The sequence below is a fragment of the Rhinolophus sinicus genome, chromosome 4 (genome assembly GCF_057876585.1).
Source record: "Rhinolophus sinicus isolate RSI-liver-muscle chromosome 4, RSI-T2T, whole genome shotgun sequence".
Classification (NCBI taxonomy): Eukaryota; Metazoa; Chordata; class Mammalia; order Chiroptera; family Rhinolophidae; genus Rhinolophus; species Rhinolophus sinicus.
Window position 1 is genome coordinate 1,299,054 of NC_142504.1, and position 23,199 is coordinate 1,322,252.

The 23,199-nt window shown below is 57.5% G+C and overlaps 1 protein-coding gene and 1 long non-coding RNA gene across 8 annotated transcripts in view; one reads left to right on the forward strand and one right to left on the reverse strand.

Moving 5' to 3' along the window:
* The window catches only part of TNS3 (tensin 3), a 167,371-nt gene that overhangs the window by 92,282 nt on the left and 51,890 nt on the right, over positions 1-23,199 (reverse strand). For 5 of the 7 annotated variants that reach the window (XM_019731607.3, XM_088797632.1, XM_019731611.3 and 2 more), the window contains one exon: positions 17,170-17,208. The exons of 1 other annotated variant lie outside the window; for it this stretch is intronic. In XM_019731607.3, the coding sequence (XP_019587166.3) occupies positions 17,170-17,208 (39 nt within the window). Of the gene's footprint in view, positions 1-2,150; positions 2,266-17,169; positions 17,209-23,199 lie in introns of those variants that run through there. One more of the 7 variants, XM_019731610.3, reaches the window with a different exon arrangement.
* Positions 2,734-5,585, forward strand: LOC141573229 (uncharacterized). Its single transcript, XR_016021005.1, has 2 exons — positions 2,734-4,714; positions 4,919-5,585. It is a non-coding gene; the product is annotated as an uncharacterized LOC141573229 (long non-coding RNA).

The following is a 23,199-nucleotide window of genomic DNA, read 5'->3' on the forward strand; positions in this document are numbered from 1 at the left end:
CAGCAGCTCCGCACAAAGGGCCCTGATCTCCCTCCCCGCTTGCATATTCCGTCTACCTCCACGACGCAGAAATCATTAGCTCTGGGAATTCCTGTCTGAGCTCTGCGTCCCCCCATGAGGACACCTGCCTGCCCCCAGCAGCTCAGCACCTGAGCATCGTCCTGCACAGAACTCAGGTCTGCAGGATGAAGGAATAAACCACCTGCGGATGCCCAGGAGTCGCTCAGAGGGACGGGGTGGCCTGTTTAAGAGGCACGGGATACGGCGTATATGTTTCAGTAACAAACACCTAGTGAGCTTTATTTTTAGGGTAACAGCAATAAGTGTACCCAAGAGGCTTAAACAGAATTGTCATCTAACAGGAGAATGAAACGCAGTAAGTCTGGCCTTGGCCAGGTTGCTGTAACACATGGAATCAGTGAGGAGTGGGGGGCTTACTCAGGAAGAACAGATCACTGGGTGGCCATGTGGTGAAGCGCCAACATCAGACACGTCGGTAAGCGCCACACGTGGGCTCAGCCGCACCCCGGGGACTGCCGACTGGGTGGGACTCGGCTACAGTACCACGTGCCCTCCCTAATGCTTTCTCCTGGAACCCCCACCACCACCAAAGACGGGGGGCTGAAGCCGGGCAGGAGTGCTATGCCCGGGCACACCACTGACCTCCACCAGGGGGCTCGTGGCAACTGTCACCAGGCCACCCCTTGCTCCTGCTCACCGGGGGAAGGGCAGCAGCAGGATGCCTGAGCTGGAGAGATGGAAGCCTGGCCCTGCTGTCCCCTTCCTCTTGCCTGCTCCGGCTTTCAGGTGAGGAGCAAAGAGAGGAAGACCTTCCGTGGGTGCCGTGCCAGGAACCTCGGCAAGGTCTGGCAGCGCAGTGAGGACACCAGCTTTGCCGGAGTCACCGGGGCTGCGTGGGGCTCCCAGCCGGCTGGCCACCCTGATCCGCCTCTGAACAGTTCCGTAAAAAGGAACAAAAGAGACATTGCGCAACGGGAGCCAGATTCACAAGGAAGCAAGGCTGCATGTGGCCTGGTGGCAGGTGCACAGTGCACGGCAGGGCTGGACTCAGGGAGAGACCGGCTGATACACCTCTGCACGTTTTTAGTTTCCCCAGGCAAGTGGAGAGAAAACAGATGGAAAACCTTTTTCAAAGGCAACAACCAGCCACACTCAGTTGACACACCTGAAGGCATTTATTCGTTCATTCACTCACTCACTCACCACCGGGCAGGTGGGGTGTCACACACACGCACCGTGGAATCCTAAGACCTGGGGCTGAAGCTGTCTCCACCGCTTTCCGTGACGTGTGACTCTGGGAATTCACTCGACCTCCCTGTGACTCAGTTTCCTCACCGGGAAGTGGGGTGTTGCAGGATTAGAGAAGGAAACACGAGTGCGAGGCTAAGAACAGCACCTGGCCAGGAATTTGTGCTAAACAAATATCAGCTATGAATTCAGTCATTGTATGTGGGTACCAGGCAGGGACGGGCCCGAGCTGCAAGTGCCCCACAAGCCTCCCTAAACACAGGAAGCAGCTGAAGCTGCAGCACCACCGTTCTGCGGCCAGAGAATAGAGACTTGGAGTAGGGAAGTGCTGCTCCAAAGTCAGATTCCAACGAGACGTCTTTCCCTCCAGATGAGAACCCAGGAGCAAACTCACGACCACGACTGCACAACCCCCTGAACTGTCTTCTTGGCCCTCAACGTGAGCGTAATTCCCATGAACGGCCAGAAAAACACACCCGGCTAAAGTTAGGAAACGGAAATAACACCATTTTGCCCCCAAGCTCAACTGGAAGCTAGGTTTGCTCAGACTGTGGCTATTTGTTACCCAAGCCTCCGAACCCTGAGCTGTGTCGGCTGGTCTGAACCATATGGGATGAGGGGCTGATGAAGGCAAAGAGGAAGGAGGTGTCCCCACAGCTTTCACATCAAGTCTGATGCCCCCAGAGAGGCTGGCGGGCAGTGGCCGCCCCCGGGACGCAGCAGGCGGGGCCAGCTCCCTTGCGGCGCTCAGGGGAACTTTTACTGCGGGTTTGCTGCAGAGCACGACGTGAGCAAACAGAGCAGGGGCGGCAGGACAGACCCAGGGCCAAGCGCACGTGTCACCCACAGCCGCTGCTGATCCCTCGGGGGCTGGAACTTACTGCGCTGGGCGGGGGCCGTGGCCAGGGCGGCTCCTTCCAGAAGCGGATCCCTCCGACCGCCTTGCTCCTTCCCTGCCTTTAGTCCAGCACCCTTTCCCTGTCACTGGCCTGACGTGGCCACAGGAGCCGTCCAGCAGGTGGGACAGCCCGCCCCAAGTGGGGAGGTCCCCAGGCAGTGGCACGCCCGGCTCACAGCGCAGTACGCATGCCTGTACATAGGGCAGGAGCCTGCAGACCAGGAAGGGTTGCACAGAGCAGGGGCCGAGCCCCGCCTCTCTGGGGCACAGAAATGGGGTACAGCGGCGGTCTCCTGTCCCCCAAAGCCCCCCAGGAGAGAAATCTGCTATGGGTTCCTGGGGGCAGGTGCTCAGCCTGTGCCCCAGAGCCTGACAGGTGCCTGGTGACCATCTGCCTGCTTTCCTCCTCTGTCCTTTTTAATTAACAGCACACCAGGAAACAAACACAAAAGCAAGGTCAGCATGAGGAGCCCGACAAGGGAGAAGAGGGGCAGGGGGCCCAGGGGAGGGGACGCAGAGGGCTGCTCTCTCCTGAAACCACGTGCTCCCTGGGCTCCCAGGTTCAAGGAGACAGTGGCTGTACATGCATCAAGTCCTGGGGACAACGGTGACTTCACAGGTCTCCTGACCTGTGTGAGACTGATGTAATTCAGTTACTTGACACCCAGAGGTGAAGCGAAGAGGGAAAGGACAGCAGAACCAGAGCCCTGTCCCCACCAGACCAGAAGCTGCGAAGGGGACCTGGGCTGACGACAGCTGGGTGCTATGCCTTAGGGGTCTTGGCTCCCGAGGGATGGTAGGGGCTTCCTGCAGGGGACATGGGGACAAGGGTCGCATCAGCAGCCTGGGAGCCCGAGCAGGACTTTTCACCCTCCGAGCATCAGTCACGGCTGTGCAGCAGGTTGATAATGGAGCCTCACGGACTCACGAGGACGGGAGGGACTGGGAGCTCGGAGCCAGCACCTGTGACTGTCACCAGCCCCTCAGGGAAAGAGGGCACCTGCGCAGCTGCTGAATTTTACAAGTGCAGTGTGGCTGACTGCAGACTAGCGGCCTGACCCTGAGTGGGTCTGCCGGTCAGTCCGGGCCCTCGGCCAGGTGCTTGAGCGAGCGCACCCTCCCAGAGCAAGTCCACGCCGGCCTGCTGGCCGGAGACAGAGGCTGCGGGATGGGGGACAGCTGCGGAAATCGGCAAATGCTACCGGTCGGGGCTTTTCTCCCTGCAGACCTCTGTTAAACACTGACCACACGCCTGCCTGTGTGACCTCCGGAAGCTTCCGTTTCCCCAGGGGCACGATGGGGTGACGACTGCACACAACCCAGAGCACGGAGGTAAGGCACACGGAGCATGGCACGCAGCACGGCCTGGTGACGCTTGTTCTGCTCTGACTTCCGAGGCCATCGACACAGCAAGGAGGGCAGGCGAGACCTGGCAATGAAGGACGGAGACAGCCAGAGCTGGTCCCGATGATGAGGACATAAGTGGTCCTGAGACAGAAATGGGGTCCACAAACCAGCACTATGGGCGCAAGTGGGCAAGCATGTCACAAAATGACCCAGAGGACACGGCCGGCGGCCGTCCTGCTCCCCTCCGACCCCTCCCCAGGTCTGGAGCCCACGAGCGAGCAGCTTCCTGGCAGTTCCGGTCAGAGCGCCTCCAGGACTGTCATCTGTCCTCGGGTGACAGACCGTCCACAAACCTACGCAGCCTTCCCAGGGCCTCCGCCATGTTGGGCAATTTAATACAGTAACTTCCTCTCTCTTCCCCTGCCCTTTCTTCTAAGGAAACGACAGTCACATCTCCCTGTGAGTATATCCTTCAAAACAGGCCGTCTCCAAGGGCCATTCTGATGGTATGCTGTCAATGTTTAACAAGAGGCTCTCCAGGAAAGAAACAGAAAAAAAAGGAAAAGAAACCTGACTTGTAGCATTTGGCCATTCCTGTGGCATAAATCCCCCCCCAGCACCACGGTCCCTCCAGGTTTCCTGCATCACTGAACAGGGACGGCCCCCCAAGGACAGGCTCCCGTCACCCCGACCAAGCTCCACAGCCCTGCCACCCCCCCCTTTCCCCCTATTTTCCCGCCTACAGTAACTCCTTCAGTGCCGCCCAAACCACGCTTTCAAGAAACGCCTCTCACCACCACGCTTTTGTGCCGCCAGGACCGGAAAACACGCCTGATGTGACGGAACTTCAAATTCACCCAGTGACCAGGGTTTACTGCTCCCCCAAGCACCACCCAGAGCAGCACCTCCTGACACTTCTGTCACCGTCCTGACGGCCATTTCAGAGAGGGGACAAGCGGGGCTCAAGTCCCGTCTGTGTTCCACAGACAGGACGCTCCTGCTCAAGCAGGCAAACCTGTCACTCACGTCCTTGCCCACGAAACGGGGAATGACATCCACCCGGGGTGTTGTGAGTGGCGCCCCCACGTGCTGCAGGCAGCCAACAAACAGAGAAGCCTGTCCCCGAAAGATCCTGCTGGTTTTCCAGCTAATACCCGCGTCTGTACCAAGGAAAATTTCATCTCCGAGACATCCTGCCAGGTTAGAGCCAATCCAACGACTCTGAGATGTCACAGGCCTGGGCACAAAGAAGCCTGATAAACACCCACAAATGAGTCTTCTCGGACCCACCCCATCCCACACGAGTCCCGTCCCAAAATGATGTCCATCTACTGCGTCTGGGACGTGACAGGCTGCACCGGAATCATGCACGATCCTCACTGACACGTGCTTCTGTCTTCACAGGTGATGAGAGAAAGTCCCCGGGTACGTAACCTCCGTGTCCAAGGTCACCTGTCTACTCAGTGCAAGCCACAGCCACCCCAGGTCGGTGTCCCGGGCCCACGGCCCGGCTGTCCCTCCCCACAGGCCCCACAGCTGTGTAGACAGACAGGACAGTCACCCAGGTCTCTTTCAAGTAACCGGCTCACGGCACAGCACGGCCTCCCACTTCACCCAAACAGTGGTGACAGCATCAAGCTTTCAGAGGCCTCCTCCACCCTCTGGGGCTTCATCCGGGGCTGCCTCATGGGCTTAGAACAGCAATGCCTCTCGGATGCACAAACCTCCCCCCATGGCCCACCCCCACTCAGGGCGGTCAGGTGTCCAGTACAAATTGGATCTGGAAATAATAAAACAAAATAAAATAAAGGTTTGGAAAATAGAGTGAAGTCAAATCAGTCTGCAGGGAGATAGATGGTAGCCAGCGGGAGGCTGGCGAAGAAGCCGCCCTCTGCAGCAGGAGCGACTGGTCTGCCTGCCCCCCTTCGGGCACACGGGCTGGGGTCAGACCCTCACGGGGCACAGCAGCCTTCCAGCCGCTCACAGCTGCAGACCAGGGTCCCACCTCCTCGTGGGAGGTCAGCTCCGGAAACCTGCGGGGGCTTTTCACAAATAAAAAGTACTCGCTTTCTTTCTTACTATAAAAGCAAGTTATTTTATTGTAGAAAATTTAGAACATGTAGACACACAAAAAGAAGATGGACTCATCTTCCCACAACTGCCTTCTCTCACCCCAAGACAAGCACAGGTAGCCACACAGGAAAGCACCTCCCTGACCCTCTCACACACCGTGTTTCACACAGAACAGCCCCGTGTGTCCACACCACCCACTGCCCAGCACGGCCGTGGCTTCCCCTCGACCTGAATGCTGTTTGGGCCCCAGTCCTCAGTGCCGCTGAGGACAAACACCTACACGTGCAGTCTGCTTCAGGGCTCCTGTCGCAAGCACCTCACGGGGCCCGTCCCTGGAAAGCGGAGCCTGGATTCCCAGGACCGTGCACCAGACTGGAGCAAAGGTCCCAAGATAAGGAGCTCACTCGAGCCTCTGCGTTCGAGAATATTTGATCCCCTTTCTCAAGAAGGAATTGCCTTAGCAGAGTTAAAGAGGGATTTGAGGTGTGGGGGTGGGCATGAAACCAGTGTCCCAAAGACCAGGGGCAGGGAGGACAGGATGGGCCTCAGAGCATCTCTGCGCGCACCCCCCCCCCCCCGGGTCAGTGCTGGACCAATGATGGGCTGTGTTCCTAGGATGTGAAGCCCATAACAGGAGAAACCACACCCCTCCCGGCCCCCAGAACCTGCGCTCCAGAGGCCTCAGGGGATAGGTGTTTGTCGTCAGAGGTGCTCGCCCACCACCCCACCAGCCCCACCAGTTGCCCTGCTCGCTCTCTCTCCAGGAAGTAAGGGCTGACTGTGTGCGGCTCGGACACAGTGTGGGGGAGGGGGCACACACAGGTGTGGAGTGAAAAAGGCCCGGCTCAGAGCGGCACCAGGAGCCCCATATGAGAAGTTGTTTAACAAAAAGTCCGGGGAGAACCACCCTGAGGTGGAAATGGGTGACATAATCAGAAAGATCTGATGGAAACTACGACACGTCAGAGGGGGAGGAGAAGCAGCCGCTAGCCGGCCTCTGTGCAGCTCCTCATCAGGCTGGGTCCAGCTCCACTGCAGCTGATCCAGCATCGGCTGAACAGGAGGCCTTCGGTACAAACCTGAATATCGGGTAATCCACAGATTACACCCGACACTACAGGTGCGTCCGCGGGAAAGCTGATTTATTGCATGATTAAAGTTAGCAGTTGTTTTTCCCAGCACTTACTGTGTATGCAGACCCACTGTGGGTGTCGGAAGCAAAAGAACGAACAGCAGATTCCCCACATTTGGGAAACTTGCAATGAGAGAGGCGGGAAGGAGAGGACCGTGAGTGTGGAACTAATGCAATGCTGCCTGGCAAGGGATGGCATTCAAGAAAAGACAGACACATGCAGAACGGACGGAGGACAGTGCCTGTTGTGGGAGCGGCTGCGACGGCCACAGTGAGGCCCAGCCCTGGCCGCCTGCTGACGGGCTCAGCTCCATCTTGCCTTGCTTCTCACCAAACAAACGTGGTCTCTGTGACGCTGCCCGGTCACCGATCAGCTGGCCATTTCCACCCGTTCTGGGAGACAGGCCCACGGCCGAGCCCCACTCACTGGAGGCCGGGGCCGGCGGCCACGCTCCACAATCCTCTGCCGCCTCCTCCATGAACCTGGGGGCCCCCAAGACCCCAAACCTGTCTACACCAGATGCACTGGCTACTGTCAGAGTTAAACGAAATTCTGTGCAAACCAACGACGTGCAAGCTAAAAACAAAGAGCTCTGTCGTTGCCGTGGACAGAGACACCCACCCACTTGAGAGCTGCAGGAGGGCTTGGTCGCCAGAGCTCTGGACAGGAGTGTCAGACGTGGGCAAATCAGGGCTGATGCAGTCGGATTGTCCCACAAGCCGCCGGCAGCTTTCCTAACAGTTCGAGGAAGCCCAGACAGAGAATTTTGGAGGACTCATCATGTGTACATTGTGCAAAATGGCACGGGGAACCCCTGCCCCCGGACTGAACTCAAAGGCAGGGCTGATCGGAGCTCATAGGTAGACAGTGACTGCTGTCTGTTTTCAGACACAATTAAATGCTCAAGTTTAACGTTACAAGAACATGTCAGGATTCCACAAGTTAACTGATGTCCCAGCTCACCAACCCCCTACTGACTCTGATCATTTTAAGGGACAGGCTTGACTGAATGGGAAAGCAAATAAATGGCAAGTGACACGCAAGCCACAGTCCTTATCAGTGTTGTCACCACAGGGAGAACAGTGATGCTTAGAGCAACATGCTCCTGTCACTTCAGCCCTGAGCAGCGCTCAGTGTCCCTGAACCCTCTTGGGATTCTTACAGCCGCACCACCAGCTGGGACCCTAACCATCCCCACTTTGCCAAAAGGGAGCTGAGGACCAGGCCTGGCAAAGTGAGGTGACACCGCAAAGCCACACGGCCGGTGAGCGGCAGGCCTGGGACTCAGGGTCCGAGCTCCTACTCCAGCAGGGTGAACCTCCACGTCAATGTCCCGACTTCCCTCGGGGCCAAAAGCCAGGACGTCCGTCCGTCCGTCCGTCCATCCGTCCGTCAGCGCTCCAGCACAACCCCTCCAGGCCTGGCCTCTCCTGCTCCCCACTTCTAGGGTCTAAATCTGAGTCGCCACCAGAGTCACAGGGAGGCAACGGGAAAGTGGGCTGGGGTCTGTCCTCTCCGACAGGCAGGTCAGGGAAAAAGTTCTTGGGTGGTCAACTGACCCTAATCAACAGCCAACCAATCCCTAATCAATTCCTAATCAACAGCCAACCAACCCGACTGTTATCCAGTCAACACCTAGTCACTGGCCATGGATTCACCACCACAGTCACGCCGTCACCGTGCTCTAAAACGTCACCGTGAACACAGGACAGCCTTGTCACACTTACGAGCACCACACAGCACCTCAGCTCTATAGCTGGGGCCATTTTCACCCACGAGATCACCAGGAAAAAGCACAAAAATGCAGAAAATGCAGCACTAAATAACTTGAACAGTGGACACTTGTTCACTGTCAGGCCTGAAACAAGAAGGCACAGTCGCCTGCTTGACCTCATCTGGTGGCCTGAGTGGCGAGCAGCGCACGTTTTCCACCGTCCTGCGCAGTCTGTGACTGACCGGGAAAGCACAGTGAGTGCCGGTGTGGGGATTAAACACATCACAGCAAGTCAGCGAATCTGCAAATGCAAAGCCCACAAACTGTGGCTCGGCTGTGACGTAACCTATATAATCCTGAGGATCATTCCATCTTTGACTCACTGAAGAAAACATCCCATTTCTAACGTCCCCCACAAATCTGTCCCGATAACATGAAGCGTTCGAGGCTGTGGTTAGGTTCTTCATGCCCGGACAGGAGCTGAGCCTTGGCAGACTGAGGCCCGGGCCACAAACGACACTTCCTTCTAAGGACATGCACCCTCCCCAGAGCTCCACTTCCTCCTGAGAGTCCCCCGATTTGCCCACGCCCTGCACGGAGAAGCATGGAGGGTTTCCGAGACAAAGACAGAAGGACTAGCTCACATTCTAGAGCGTGGACAAGAGGAGCACACGGTTGTCTGTGCAGGAGGCAGACGAGAGAAGCACCAGGAAATGAGGATGGGCCCAGAGGCCGGGGTCTGAGGGAGGCACCCCAAACCCGGGCGGCTGCAGCATCCTCAGTCGTCCCTACGCCCCCAGGACAGGGCCCCACCCAGGAAGACAACTGCTACAACAGGTGTGCACACTTCAGCCTGCATCACAGGCACCTACAAGGCTATGGGAAGGGAGACCTGGGGCGCCCGGGATTTCTGAGTCAACAGTCTGGGATGAGGCCAGGGAATCTGTGTCCGAGTTCTCAGGTTTACACGGACACCGCTGGTCCCAGACCACATTGAGAACCACTGACCTCAACTATTTGTCCACTGCTTGGTTTGTGCTAAAAACTGTGCCACGATGCACGACGCTAGTCTCGTTAAAACATCCCTCACTGTCACTTTCACTCGGTCCCCCATCTCCCAGCCACCTTCAGAAAAGACCACTGCCGTGACACTGTCAGCCTCTACTTGAATCGCCCCAAGGACAGGCAGCTCAGTACCTCATTTATGTCCAATCTTTTTCAGCTCCTAGTTCTTCGAAGCTCTTTGTTACACTGACTCAGAATGTGTGTATGCGACTTGGCCCAATTTCTACCCACGAGCAATCAGTCAAATTAATCCGTCTGGGGAGGGGGGTGATTTCCCCAAGGAAGAGTAAGAATGCGCTTGGCCAGTGTGAAACAGCCCTCTAAGCAGAAGGACTTTGAAAACGGGCTCCATGGAGCAAATGTTGCTGTTTTAGAAAACAAGGTATCAGCGCTGTCATGTGCTGATGAACTCAGCAGGTTTCCAGCGAAACACTTCATCAGGCAGACACGTCTTTCCAGATGTCAGTGTCTGGAACGCCCACTCACAGGCCAGCCCCGAGCCACTGAGTAATGGAAGACAACTGCAGACGTGCGCCTGTCTGTTCTGGCTGGTGTGGTGCTTTTACAGTCCACTTATCTGCATCAGAATCCAAGTAAAGGCGGACATGTCTCCAGTGCCTGAACCGTGCAGGCTTTTCCTGCTCCTCTTGCAGTTTATTTTCAAACGACCAGCGTTCTTTTTTCAAATGACCAGTAGAATTTCCACATTCTGGGATGTGCTGACCCTCGAAATTATTTGAGCTCACTCAGGGCCTGCACTTCCTGTAAGCGGTGGCTGGGTCTGGTCTTGGTGTCATTCTGGTCGATTTCTGCAACGGGCTCGGCCGGCGGGTGGCCTGTGCTTCCGGGGAGGCCCCATGACCCCCCCATGGAGGTTACAGAGGGTCACAGCCTCGAGCCAGCCCTTTCGTTATCAGCCATCTGAAACACGGCATATCCTAACTATCACTTTCTCAACATCTGTCAGCTGGAACTCCCCATTACATAAAACGGAGGTACTATAGTACAAGAAAAGAAGGTGAAACGCCTCATTGCTTCTCCTTCTTCACCAGTTTTCAGGATGAGCACTTTCCCCAGCATCTCCCAAAGGTAACTAAGGAAGCTCTGCATTTACTTTTAACATCTATTGTATAGATCAGAAAACAATGTCTCAGCCCAAAGTCACAAAGGGGACACTGCTGCACCTGCATGCAGGCCACGTCTGCACTCGGAGGGTCACCCTGGCTCCCACCTACTCCTGAGACCCAGGGGGACAGGCCACCACGCTCCCCACACTCCTGGGCACCCAGGAGGGGCCGGTGGGGAATGTTCTTGATCCCATTTCAAGGAAACAAAGCGTGAGCTGGTGGAAAAGCCTGTCCACAGAAATGGGCGAGGCCCAGGCAACCACACACAGTTTTTCGTTCTTTCTGTACAGATGAGTCTCCAAATGGGACAAAACTTGCTTTTTTTACAGCAGTGTTCCCTCATCCTCTAGGGAAAGTAAATATTGCAGACAAACCTGCTGTAAATGCACTAGCAGAATAAATAACGGTGGGGCAGCAGCCGTGTGGCCCTGAGCTGCTGGGGTGCCTGGTTTTCAGAAGGGAGGTACCCTGTGGCCTGGCATCCACCAGAGAGGAAGGGGAGACCTCCCGAAAAGCTCACAGGCACTTTTGATGACCTGACAAATGAAACTGCAACAGGCCCCTGGTTTTCTGACAGAAACTTTTCCATCAGGGCTAGGAGACTGCAGACCTCACACCAGCTGAGAAAGGAGAAGGCTGGAGACCTAGGCCATGTGGAACCCGGGAGGGACCTGGCTCCAGAACCCTGGGCCCCAAACTCAGAGCCGGGGCCACTCCGGCCACCGTGGCTCCCAGCAGAGACTTCTTCTGTGGGGGTGGTGCTGCTGTGTGGGTCTCTTAATGAGGGGCCCTCTTGCAGGTAAAATGCACTCAGGTAATTTCAGTGCTGTGCCGATCTGATGCCTGACCTCTGTCTGGACTGTTATGCCTCCTCGTCATGGGATGGCTTTGTCTAGGTGACGGGTATTAAAAAATAAGCACTCGATTTTCCCCTCCAGTAGTTACTGCTATTTCCAGTACGGTGGCACGTAACCACTGCCTTCCAGGGCCTCATGTCACACGTGGGAGGCTGCAGACTCGGTGCCATGGAAGAAAACCCTCAACCCCTTTCTCAGCCCCTGCAGACTTCCTTCCTGGGGACAGTCAATCACTGCAAAACACCTCCGAAAGCCTTTCCCTGGGACAAGCGGGCTGCAGTCACCTCAGAGGGCCTGGGCGTGGTGGCCCGAGGACAAGGGCTGGCCCCAAGCCCACAGAAGGTGGGGGAGCTCTAGCCAGGTGCACCACACACCTGGCCATGGGGGGGGGGGGGCAGGGGACTGACGTCTGACCCAAGGACGGGGACAGAGCAGGCAGGTCAGCGTGTGCCGCCTGCAGCAGTGAGGGCTCCCCATCAGCCAGGCTCCCAGCTCCCCTGCCGCAGCTGGCACGGTTCCCTCGGTGCTCCCCTCACAGGCCCTCTGCCTGGGGCAGATGGAGTCCAGGCCACAAAGAGCGGCTGGCTGGGGGGGAGGGGTTCACCAGAGTGGGTTTTCTCCTCGATTTGTGGAGGGTTTCCCGTCTTCCTCAGCAGGTCAGTGAACTCAGACGTAAGGAAAGGTGACCAGGAGTTCCTGAGAAGGAGATACCAATGCTGCCAGGGCCTCTTAACACGCAGCCTCTCCCAGAAACCCGGGCCACCTTCCCGCGACGCTGACAAAAGCCAAAGGCCGGATGTTATTTCAGGCGTGGGAGGAGATGGTGAAACCAAAGCAGAGTGTGGACCAAAGTTTGGCCTCTGGTTAGAAAGGGAAAGGGCAGGTGCCCAATTTCCTGGGAAACCTGGGCCCAGGGCAGGCGCACGGGGACCTCGGGCAGCAGCTGCAAGCAGAGGCTGGGGGCAGAGGTCAGGGCCCCCCCTGTAACCTGGGGACCAGGAGCCACCTCCAAGAACTGGCCGGGGCCCTACCCTGCCCATTCCGGGGAGGCCAGAGGGGCTCACTGACTTAACACCAGCCCAGGGCCCATCTGTCGGCACTGAGCACTTTGCAGGCCTGTCCCTGGGGAGCTCAGGGATGCTGGTGACCTCCCGAGCCCAGCCACATGCCAGAGGCTTCTCTTCCACACACTCCACGAACACCCTCCCGTCGCCTGCACGCTCACAAGCCCCTCACACCCGTCGTCTGTGAGCTCGGCCACCGTGCCCGTCCTGCTGGCACATCCTCTGGAGTGGTCAGGACGGGGCTCCGGAATTGTCCATATCCAAGCTCCTTTCCACTGTGCATCTTTCTCTCACGAAAGCCAGTTGTGCATTTGTGAAAGCGGTCAGGGCCTGCCCTCCTCCAAACGTATTCTGCTCCACTCAAGAGACAGTCACGAGTACAGGGAGACTTAGAACAGGAATGTTCAGAGGGGCGAAATGCAGAGCTACAGAAAGGCACAGCTGAGCTAGCTCAGGACTGTGGCTTTACGTTCCTCCCCACTGGGGCCCATATAACTTTACGGGGATCCCCAACCTCACGGAGGACTCTGAAAAGGAACAAAAATATAAGTGAGCAGCTGAGAAATGGAGCTAAGTAATGAACTGCGTCAGCCCAGCCAGGGGCGCGGCCAGCTCTGAGCTGTGCCTGAGGGGCTGGTGTGCTCTGGGTCACAGGTGCGAGAGAACCTTGGGGACAGGGGCCTGGTCCACCTCTCCACTCATCTTAAGCTTTTCCCAAACGCCTCCATGCTTCCCCCAAGTTGTAAAGCGCGGACGTTCCTGTCAGTGTGTGTGCCATGCAGACGCACACCAGCCAGTGTGGGTGCTCCTCCCCCCGCAAACAGGGACCTGCCAGTGTCACACGGGGCTGGAAGGGCAGGCTGTCCAGCAGAGACGACTCCACAGCTCTGTCCCCTTTCTAGTTGTGCGACCTGGGCGTGTCTCTGCCCTGCCCTCCGTCCTAACCGAGCCTCTCGGCGTCCCGGCTCCATCCTCTCCATGAGCCCCCCTACACAGAGGTCCTCCATGGGACCCTGGGCATGCACACGCCTGCACCAACACCAGGCCTGTGCACAGAGACAAAGGTGCAGCTAACAGATCTCAGTTTGGAAACTCCAGCCTCGGACTCTGTAACCTGACGCCTACTGTCACCTTCCACAGAAACCACCACTGTCTTCACTCTAAGTAAACAGACGTGAAGCCATAGGGAGTTCAGGAAACGCCGACTCAAATTTCAGAGACGGGTGTTAGACAACCTCTCCTCCAGCACGAAACCACAGCAGCCCAGCAAAGAGTCACATGTGCGGCCGCCAGTGAGGCTTGCCCCTGTGTCCTAGGCTGAGTGGCGCAGCCCTGCCCCCCGGAAGACAGGGACTCTTTCAAGGACAGAAGCCACTTTGAAAAAAGCCGACTTCTGAGACAGTGCTCCAGCCAGGCCGGCCGCTCCCAGGCCCTGGGCCGAGGCTGTGTGGGTGGTTCATACCAGTGGACTCCATGGAGTCCCAGCCAAAGCCACACCTGCCCCCAGGCAGGAATTTCCTCTGGCTGATAGGAGCCAGCTCCCCTGGAAAGTGCATGGGAGTTAAAGACGGGAAACAACCATGCGGCTGCCTCGCACGTCCACACAGCAGCCGGCCTCCCGCAGACCTGTGTGTCCTGAAAGACCCTGTCGTCAGCCCGGCGACCGCCCAGCAACCACGGTCTGTCCATCGGCTTCTGACACCCGCCATGCCTCCCGACAAGGGGTGAGGAGAACCGAGGTCCCCTAAGTGGCTGTTACGGGGCCGTGTCCTGGCGCAGCAGATGGCGTCCTCCAGAACCGACCGGACTGGTTCCCTCACAGCAGCTGGTGAGACAACAGTGATGAAGAAACCAGGAGAGGCCCCGACTGCCCTCCTGGGCTCACGGCACAATGCAGGCTCTTCCCGCTCGTGGGTTTTCTGTGCTGTAACCAGAACCAGGCACGTTCAAGGCTGCTTCATTCGGTCCTTACAGAGACCCGCAAGGAGCCCAGAAGTGAGAGGACTCGGGGCCAGGCCCCACGGCTCAACTAGCGTCATGGTCAGGTCCACCCTCAGCTAAGTGAACACGGATAAAGGGCGCTCGGCCTCCCAGGCCTTTGTCTCGGCCCCTCTGCCTGCCCTTTCTTTAGTCTGTGTACTAATCGAACCTCACACCTCTTCTTAAGTCATCACAACAAACAGAAGCATCTGCCACCAGAAACTCATAGGCAAAGGGCACCACAGGCGAACAGCGAGGGCTGAGGCACGGCCACTGAGTACGGCTTTCCTCCCTGGTGTGTCCCAGCCACCCAGGTGTCACCAAGGCGCCCTGCCCGGCAGACAAGGACCCTCACAGAGCATAGCACCATCGAGGCACAGGGAGGGCCCTGCAGTCAGTCAGGGACGTCCACGGGTCCTGCTGGTACCACCATTAGCCACCTGTCCTCTCCAGCTGGGACCAGGGTTTAAGGACACTTGGGGCCCACATGCTGCCATGGGATTTAGGGAGACCGGGAGCTCAGTCAGAGCGAGCCGACAGGACACTGTTCTGGAAGCTGTCGGAAGGGCTCAGGCCACTCGGGTGACATCTGCAGAGCAGGTGACTGGCACACGGAGGAGGGTCCTTGGCACAGGATGTGGACGAACGGCAGTGGGTCACAGAGCAGGACACAGCAGCGCCGAAGGGGCGTCACACCCCAAGCCCATCACCAAGTGCAGCCTCAGTGGGCAAGGACGCAGGCCACCTGCTCCCAAACCTGGACAACGGCCACCGATGACACAAAAGGACAGAATGAGAGGACGGGAGCAGGAGCCAGGTATGGACCGTGTGTTGGCTCAGGCAGCGCTGGGGCTAGGCTGAGTGGCCTGGCCAAGGCCCCCGGTCGTTTCCTCCATCAGGGACAATGCCTCCTTGGGGAAGGGGCCCCTGCTCGGACCCCTGACGCCCACCTCACCGAGATGTTCTGAGAATGAACGAGGCACCGAGGCCCAGCAATACCGAGCAGGGTCTGAAACACGGGGCACTAAGTGCCCCAATTTGCTGCCATGCTCCACTGGCAGGAGGGTTTTCCTGCACAAGTCACTCCCAACTTAGAAACACGGCAGATGAAAAATTGAGGAGCAGCACCAACAAAGCCGTCTTACCACGAACACCAGCGCGTGCAGGGCCGTGGACACCCAGCGCGGCCACGGCGGCTTGTGTCGAGTGACCTGGCAAGTCACCTCACTTTCTCAGCCCCAGGCTCTTCACGTTCAGCTAAGGTGACCTTCTGGGCAAATGTCCCCCCGAGCGTCTGACACACAGCAGACACTCCATGAAGGGAACAGAGGCAGAAATGGGATCCCAGGTGTCCTGGCCAGGACCCACGCAGGTTGGTGAGTCCCAAGGTCACATCTGGAGTGTGGGTGTCACGTGGAGCTCCGGCCAAACCATCCAAAGTGCCAGGCCCAGGGTGCTGGAAGGTTCTTGGCCGACGGAGGGCCAGGGGAGAAAAAGGCTTCTGTGCTTTCCACCCTGAGAAGTGATGGCGTGTAGGGGGAGGCCTTCCCCCGAAAGCTCCACTGGGCACAGGCAGGTCCATTTATACCAGGCTGTCCAGTCTGCGGGGGGGCTGGGGGGCACGAGCCGGCTGGCCGCCACATCTGTCCTACTCCTCTCCTCCAGCAGCCAGAGGGAGGCGACACCCCCCAGTGTAGGGAGAAAGCCATGCACAGGACAGCCTCCATGCAGCCACCGTGGGAAAAGCGGCCCTGGGTCAGGGGGCTACCAGGCTCAGGCAATAGACACACGGGGACCAGGGAGGCAGGCAAAATGCCCCCCCAAAGCCTGGATCCTGCGTCCACGAAACCAGGGCCACGAGCTGGTTGATGCTCCAGTGTGGGGAGGGTTTAGAACACAACTGAGGACACCTTGAAGGAGGCAGTGGGCACACCTGTTTGCTGCCCACAGGGGTGGGGCCAGGGACGGCACCCCCCCACACACACACACACAGCGAGTCACTTCCCATTGCTACGGGAGAAAACGGCAGTCAGTGTCCTGTTGTCCAGGAAGTACATGCAGCCAGAGGGTGTCCTGCCAGCCACTAAGTCACTAAAACGAGGCTTATCCCGTCATCTCCAGTGGGGGTGGCAAAGCAAATACCCAGAGGGACCATGACATTCAAGTGACATTTTCATTTAAAAAGCAGCCGGCAATTTATATTTACCTAATAGCAAGCCAAAGAGAAAGTGCTATCACTACGTTTACCTTCAGTCCATAGGAAGACGGCATTTGCCCAGCTTCCTGTTCCAAAGCCACCACTTCCTGCTCCCGCACGGACACCCTGGACAGCTACCTGCCCCACAGTTTTATGTCTGAGAAAACGGACATGTGGTATCTGCACTTTACAGAGAAGGGAGCTCAGGCTCAGGGAACGGATTCCCTCATAGGAACTGACCCAAACAGCAATTCTTACACACTCGTGCGTGACTGTCCTCTGAAGGGACGCATGTGGGTGGCCTGTAAGCACTGTGCGAGAAAAAGCTGTGGCTCCAGCAGGGAGAGGACCCAAGGACCCCGGAGGACCCCAAAGCGGGCACAGCATAAAGACCTCGCCCTCTGTGACGAAGGTCCGTGGCCCCAAGGAGATGCCGGGGACTTACCTGTTCCAGGTGGCCTTGTGCACAGAGGGGTAGCGCCACCTATAGGAGAAGAAACATGGTGAGCAGGTGGGCTCTTAAACCCAAGCGTCCCTGACCACGTTCTCGGTCACCAAGTTCAGTCTCTCAAGAGATGACCTAGAGTAACAGAGTTCACGTTCTTTGCCGTTTTGTAAAGTCCCAGTCTTTGCAGACAATGTAATGACACCACGGAGACCCAAGAGAAACGCCCACTGTTCATATGTGTGGAACTTGATCTCCAGTTTCCAGGAACCAGGGGGCTCCCAGGCCTGAAAGCCTGAGCCAGTGCAAGCCCTCCCAGCACCGCGGGGGCCACGGCCAGAAGGGCGCTCTGCCCAGGCTCTTCAGGGCTGGGGTCCTCTGTAAGATGGACCACTGCTTCTAGATGTTTCCACAGCAGACGCGAATGGCAAGTCTAACTGTGGCCAGGCGTGCAGTCGTCTTGTCCCAGACGTGGCTCTGCGCAGGACTCCACCATGGTCCTCTGAGGAACTAAGGGCAACCCAAGAAAGCCTGCGCCAAGGTCACGAGGCCACCAAGGTCACAAGGCCACCACCATCACTGAGCCACAGGAGACACAGTTACAGGCCCCATTGAGGGACCCAACAATGACCCAGGCCCCAGCTTGGGAGTGTGTCTCAGGTGGGACCTCAGCACGGGGCCGTAGCTTTAATCCTTCTGGGCCCCGCTTTCCTCGTCTGAGAACTAGGGGTCACGAGGGCTCGTGGTACTCAGAACAGAGGCTGGCACAGGGCGGGCTCTCCACATCTGGGACACCGGCTGTCCCCGAGCAGAAAGGGCTACCAGCGGGTGAGGGACACAACTTGCTCTGTGTGGTCCTGGCGCCTGCAAGTGGGACACACCTCCCCGTGAGCTGCCTCCCGGCTGTCCCCCGCCCAGGACCCTGTACCCCATCCTTAGAGTTCTTGGAAATGTACATAAGACGGGGAAACCCCAGGGACCTGAGCAGCTGTCCTTGTGGGTTGGAGAGGCTGGCAGCATGACCTTGGTTCTTGCCAGGGTGACTATTTATAACTCTCTTGCTTATCTTACTAAGCTCCTAAGGCACATGACAGGCGGTCTGAGAAGTGTTATTACTGCACCGGGTTCTGACTCACGATCTCGTCTGGGGCAGGGGCCCTCTCTCCCGGCACCCTATCCCCCCCACACACACACAGAGCAGCCCCTCTGGCTGCCAGCACTGCTGACCTCCTACTGGCTCCCCCCACAGTAGACTTCCTGGAAAGCAGGACACCTCTTTTTCATCTGTGTATCCTCAGATCCACATATGTATTAAAGTTTGATGAACAGATGAGGGAAGTGAACAAATAAATGTAAAACAGAAAACAAGACAAAACAAATGGCTTTGAAAATACAGGGAGCCACAGACATAGGCTAACTGGCTGGTGGCTGCCAGACGCGGACGCCATGGTGGATGGAGCACCGCAATGAACTCCGTCTCTTGTACAGTCTCTACTCGGCCCATTCGTCCTGGTGCTTCACGAAACATTTGACACACTGGCAAGAAACGTGCAAGGAATCAGAGCCCCTGCCTTTAACAATCGTTGTCTGTATTCCACGCAGCGGAGTATTATTCAGCCACAAAAAGAAATGAGCTATCGAGCCATGAAAAGACAGAGGAACCTTAGCTGCATATTACTAGGTGACAGAAGCCACTCTGACAAGGCTACACACTGTGTGATTCCAACTCTGTGACATTCTGGAAAAGGCCAAACTACAGCGACAGTAAAAGGGTCAGTGTTTCCAGGGGTTGGGGGAGGGATGAACGGGAGCCCAGGACGTTCAGGGCAGTGAACACACTTGGTAGGATACCGCAGTGATGATACCTCATCTGTGCAAACCCAGACGGTACAGGGGCAGGAGCTAAGGCTGATGTAAACCACGGGCTCGGGTTAGTAACAATGTATCAACGCTGGCTCATGGGGTTAGTAACAATGTATCAATGCTGGCTCACGGGGCAGAAGGGAACAAATGCGCGGCACTAACACAAGATGTTTCTAATGGGAGTGGGAGGCATGTGGGCATCCCGGACTAGGGTTTCCGGGCCGGAATTCCCGCCCGTTCTCAGGAATTATTTTCGCTTTTCCATTCCCGAATCCCGAACAGTTGGTCGGGAAATCGGGAAAATCGGCTCCTTGAACCCAGGTGGATGGTAGTATCGGCCATCACTTTGTGGAAACGATTCATTGTGGAGAACAGAAAACAGTTTATATCTCGGGATTCGGGAACGGGAAAGCGAAAAACATTCCTGAGAACGGGCGGGAATTCCCGCCTGGAAACCCTATCCAGGACTGTACTATCTGTTCAATTTTTCTGTAAATCTAAAACTGCCCTAAAAATAAAGTCTATCAGTTATTGTTCAAGTTCGCTGTCTGGCAGCACACGTTTGTTGAGTCTGTGGAAAAGCTCCACGCAGTATCAGAACTTGAGTTTTCAAAGGTCAACCAGGCGCACGCAGTGTAGGAACCAGTGCTCTTCCCACGTCCCCCTGCACCTGGGGGGCCTGGCCCCAGCGTGTGCCCCAGAGACCGAGCGCGCTCATGGGGGCCCGTGAATCACACCACGCCCAGTCGTCACACAGGTCCCGACCGACCGGGAGCGACATCTCTGGAGAGCTCTGCCATCTGCACGCCGACCTTGCCCGACCCCCGCCTTGCTCACACGCTGGCAGGGAGCACCTTCTCGGGCCAGCCACCTGTTCCTCACGGCACCCAGTAACCAACCAACAAGTCCTTCAGGAGGGGACCTGCATGGGCACAAACTGCAGGGACCGCGGTTCATCAGACAGTGAGCAGGGCCTGGGGGGGACGCGGGGTCCCCCGCTCAGCGACTGCCCCTCCACGTCCGTCCGCACTCCTGCAGAAAGAGCCCTGTCCAGGGACCCATTACAACCCCCGTCTGTCTGCACACACCCTGTGACAGTGCAGACAGATGCCTGAGGACAGGCTTCCAGTGAGAACACACGACAATGCACAAGAACAGCCACTTAGAGAAAAGGGGACAGTCTGGGGGACAAGCCACCTGTGTGTCAGCCAGGAGGAAACTAAGTTACATCAGGAACCCCTGACTTATAAAGACCAGGAACTGCACATGCCAGGTGTGGATTCCTGCTGTGTGGGTCACCAGGTCCCAGGACAGGAACTCCGTGAAAAGGGACCGGATTTTCATGTCCCATTTCCAGCCTTCGAAGAATAAAGAAGGAGGCGACTGGCCACAGTCTGACAGAAGCATGGGGGGAGGGTCAGGACACACCCATGACCTCACAGGCCACCCCGCTGGGCATTAGGAACTCAGGTGGCCATGCACCTGCCCCCGGGGGCAACGAGTCCTTAGGATGGAGGCCAGGCAGGTCCCAGGGCAGAGCGAGCTCACCTGCTGCGCCCTCTACAGCCGACCTCTGATCACAGGCTCAGTGCCGTGGGCTCTTCCTCTGCTTTCACTGGACAAGAGGAAAGGCTGTGGCCCTCAACAACTCCGGCCGGCCTTTGTCCCGGGTGTGAAGGATGGGGCTTCTGCAGCAGGCAGGTCCTACAGGCGAGTCCTGGCTCCCGGGACCCTAGGACCACTGAGCAGGCAGCCACCATGTGCTTGGGACTGCTTCCCTTGCCACCGTGCTACTCACACTGCTGCCCAGGAACCCACGTGCATGGCCAGTGTGTTAGAGGGGGCGGCCACCCCCTGGCCAAGCCCCTCCCCTGCTCTGTAAGCAGGAGAACAGAAGACAGGCCCTGCTGCCAGTGGGCCACCCCTGGGTGCTCACGTCACAGCAGGGCCATCCCCAGTGTTCACGTCACAGCAGGACCAAGTGCTGGGGCTACAGGTCTTCCCTGGCCCTCACCTCAACCCCAAAGTCACCCCGAGCTTGGGGCGCTGAGTCCCACAGAGGCCCACCACGCCCATGATCCAGGAAGGAGAGAAGACGCCGCTGGGTCCAAACTCCAGGTGGCTCACCTGATAGGAACAGCTCCCTCTCAGCAAAAAAAGCCCCTGGGAGAGGGGGTGAGGAGAGGTGACAATGGGGATGAGGCAGGGACGCACAGCCAGTGCCCACTAGTGACTGGTAAAGCCCCCGAGCCCCAAAGGGCCAGGTCCACATCACTTTATGGCTTTGTCACGGCTCCACGTGGGGCCCCATCATGGTTACCAAGGACAACCAAACAAACAAGCTGCGCCTGCCTACGTGGCACCTGCAGCCACTGCTATCAGTAACCTGTCCCCAAACCAGCAAGCGACAGGTTACCAGGACGGAGGGGGCCTCACACCCTGGAGTGACTGTGCCCCGGGAATGTGTGTGTGTGTGCGCGTGTGTGTGTGCCAGACTGTGTGTCCATGTGACTGAAAGTGTGAGTTTATGAGTCTGAGGTAGGGGTGTGCATGTGAGGCTGGGAGTGTGTTTCTATGTGGCTGAGGGAGTGTGCCCTGCCCTGCCCTGCACTTCACCCCCTGGGGACAGCCCAGGGCTGAGCCCAGTTCTGACTGAGGCTCTCTGTCCAGCAGAGAGGTCTCCCACAGCCTGACGGGGTCCCCTGCTTACTTCTGAGATGGAAGTGCTGGGAGAGAGGCCACAGCTCCATTCTCCACACGCGTTAGACACGGCTTCCTTTTTCTCAGTACAGGCAGGCAACCCCCCCATATGCGCAGGGACATGTTCCAGGACCCCCAGTGGCCACCTGACACCACAGACAGTACTGAACCCTGTATATACTATGCTTTTCCAATATGTACACACCTTGTCACTTACAGGAAGCACCTTAGGGCTTCTCGTTGGCGGCTCTGACCCGCCAGCATCACGGCTCTTGCACTTTGGGGCCATTATTCAGTAAAGCCGTGAACACAAGCACCGTGACAGTCGATCTGATCACCGAGACGGCTGCCAAGTGACTGCTGGGCAGGGAGCGTGCAGTGTGGAGATGCTGGACAAAGGGACGATTCACAGACAGGAGGGACGGGGAAGGACGGCTCGAGATTTCATCATGCTGCTGAGAATGGCGCACGATTTAAAAATTATAAATCATTTCTTTCTGAAATTTTCCATTTAATATTTTGGACCACAGTTGACCACGGGCAACTGAAACCTCGGAAAGCAAAATCACAGATAAGGGGGGGACAACTGCACCACCAAACAAGAAACTCAGCTTTTGTGATCGGCCTTTTTTATTCAATGTCACTTTGGACAAAGCTGTGCAAAGGGTCCCACTTCCCAAGCAAGTTCTCTGGAAGCGTGTGTGTGTAACTAACGCCCTGCACACCACGTAGGATCGCGTGAAGCAGCGCCACAGAGCCCCACAGACGCGCGTAGTGACAGCGACGCTCAAGGTCACACTTGTGCACGTGTGCACATGAGCAGTGGCTGCAACCAAAGCCGGCAGCTTGGTCTGTCCCACGCATGGTGCCCATAGGTTTTCCAGGCAACGCTGCCCACAGGCCCGCCCTCCCCAGCCTGGCGGCCGGCTGCAGGAGCAGGTCTCATTCACGCCAGGGTCCTGGGAGGACAGTCACCTCAATGGCAGCAGCCAACAGCTCCTAAGGTGCGTTAGAGGACTGCACACATGTCCCAAATCAACCCCGACCCCCCAGGGGGCCAAACCAGCACAGACGGGGACAGAAGCAGGCTGAGCTCGACTCACCTTGCCCAGGGCTCTGAAGGCAATTCAACACCAAGCCGAGCACAGAGGCAGCGCCTGCCGCAGGCGGTGCCCCTTCCTAACGCCACAGCAGTGCTCAGCGGGAACCGACAGAGGAAATAAAATTTGTCGTTCGCCACCTTGGCTCTGTCTTCACAGAGGGGACCCTTTATGAAGGAAAGTCAGTGAAATCGAGACTGCAGCAGCTTCTGTCCCAAACTGCGCCACCCGCACAAGCCACCTTCTCTCACGCTCTGCACCACGCACTGCAGAGAACGCAGATGTGACGTCCACAGGGTACAGGGGCTTCACAGCACAGTGGGGGTGACGCTTCCCTCACCCCTACACAGCGGCTGTGGGTTGGGAA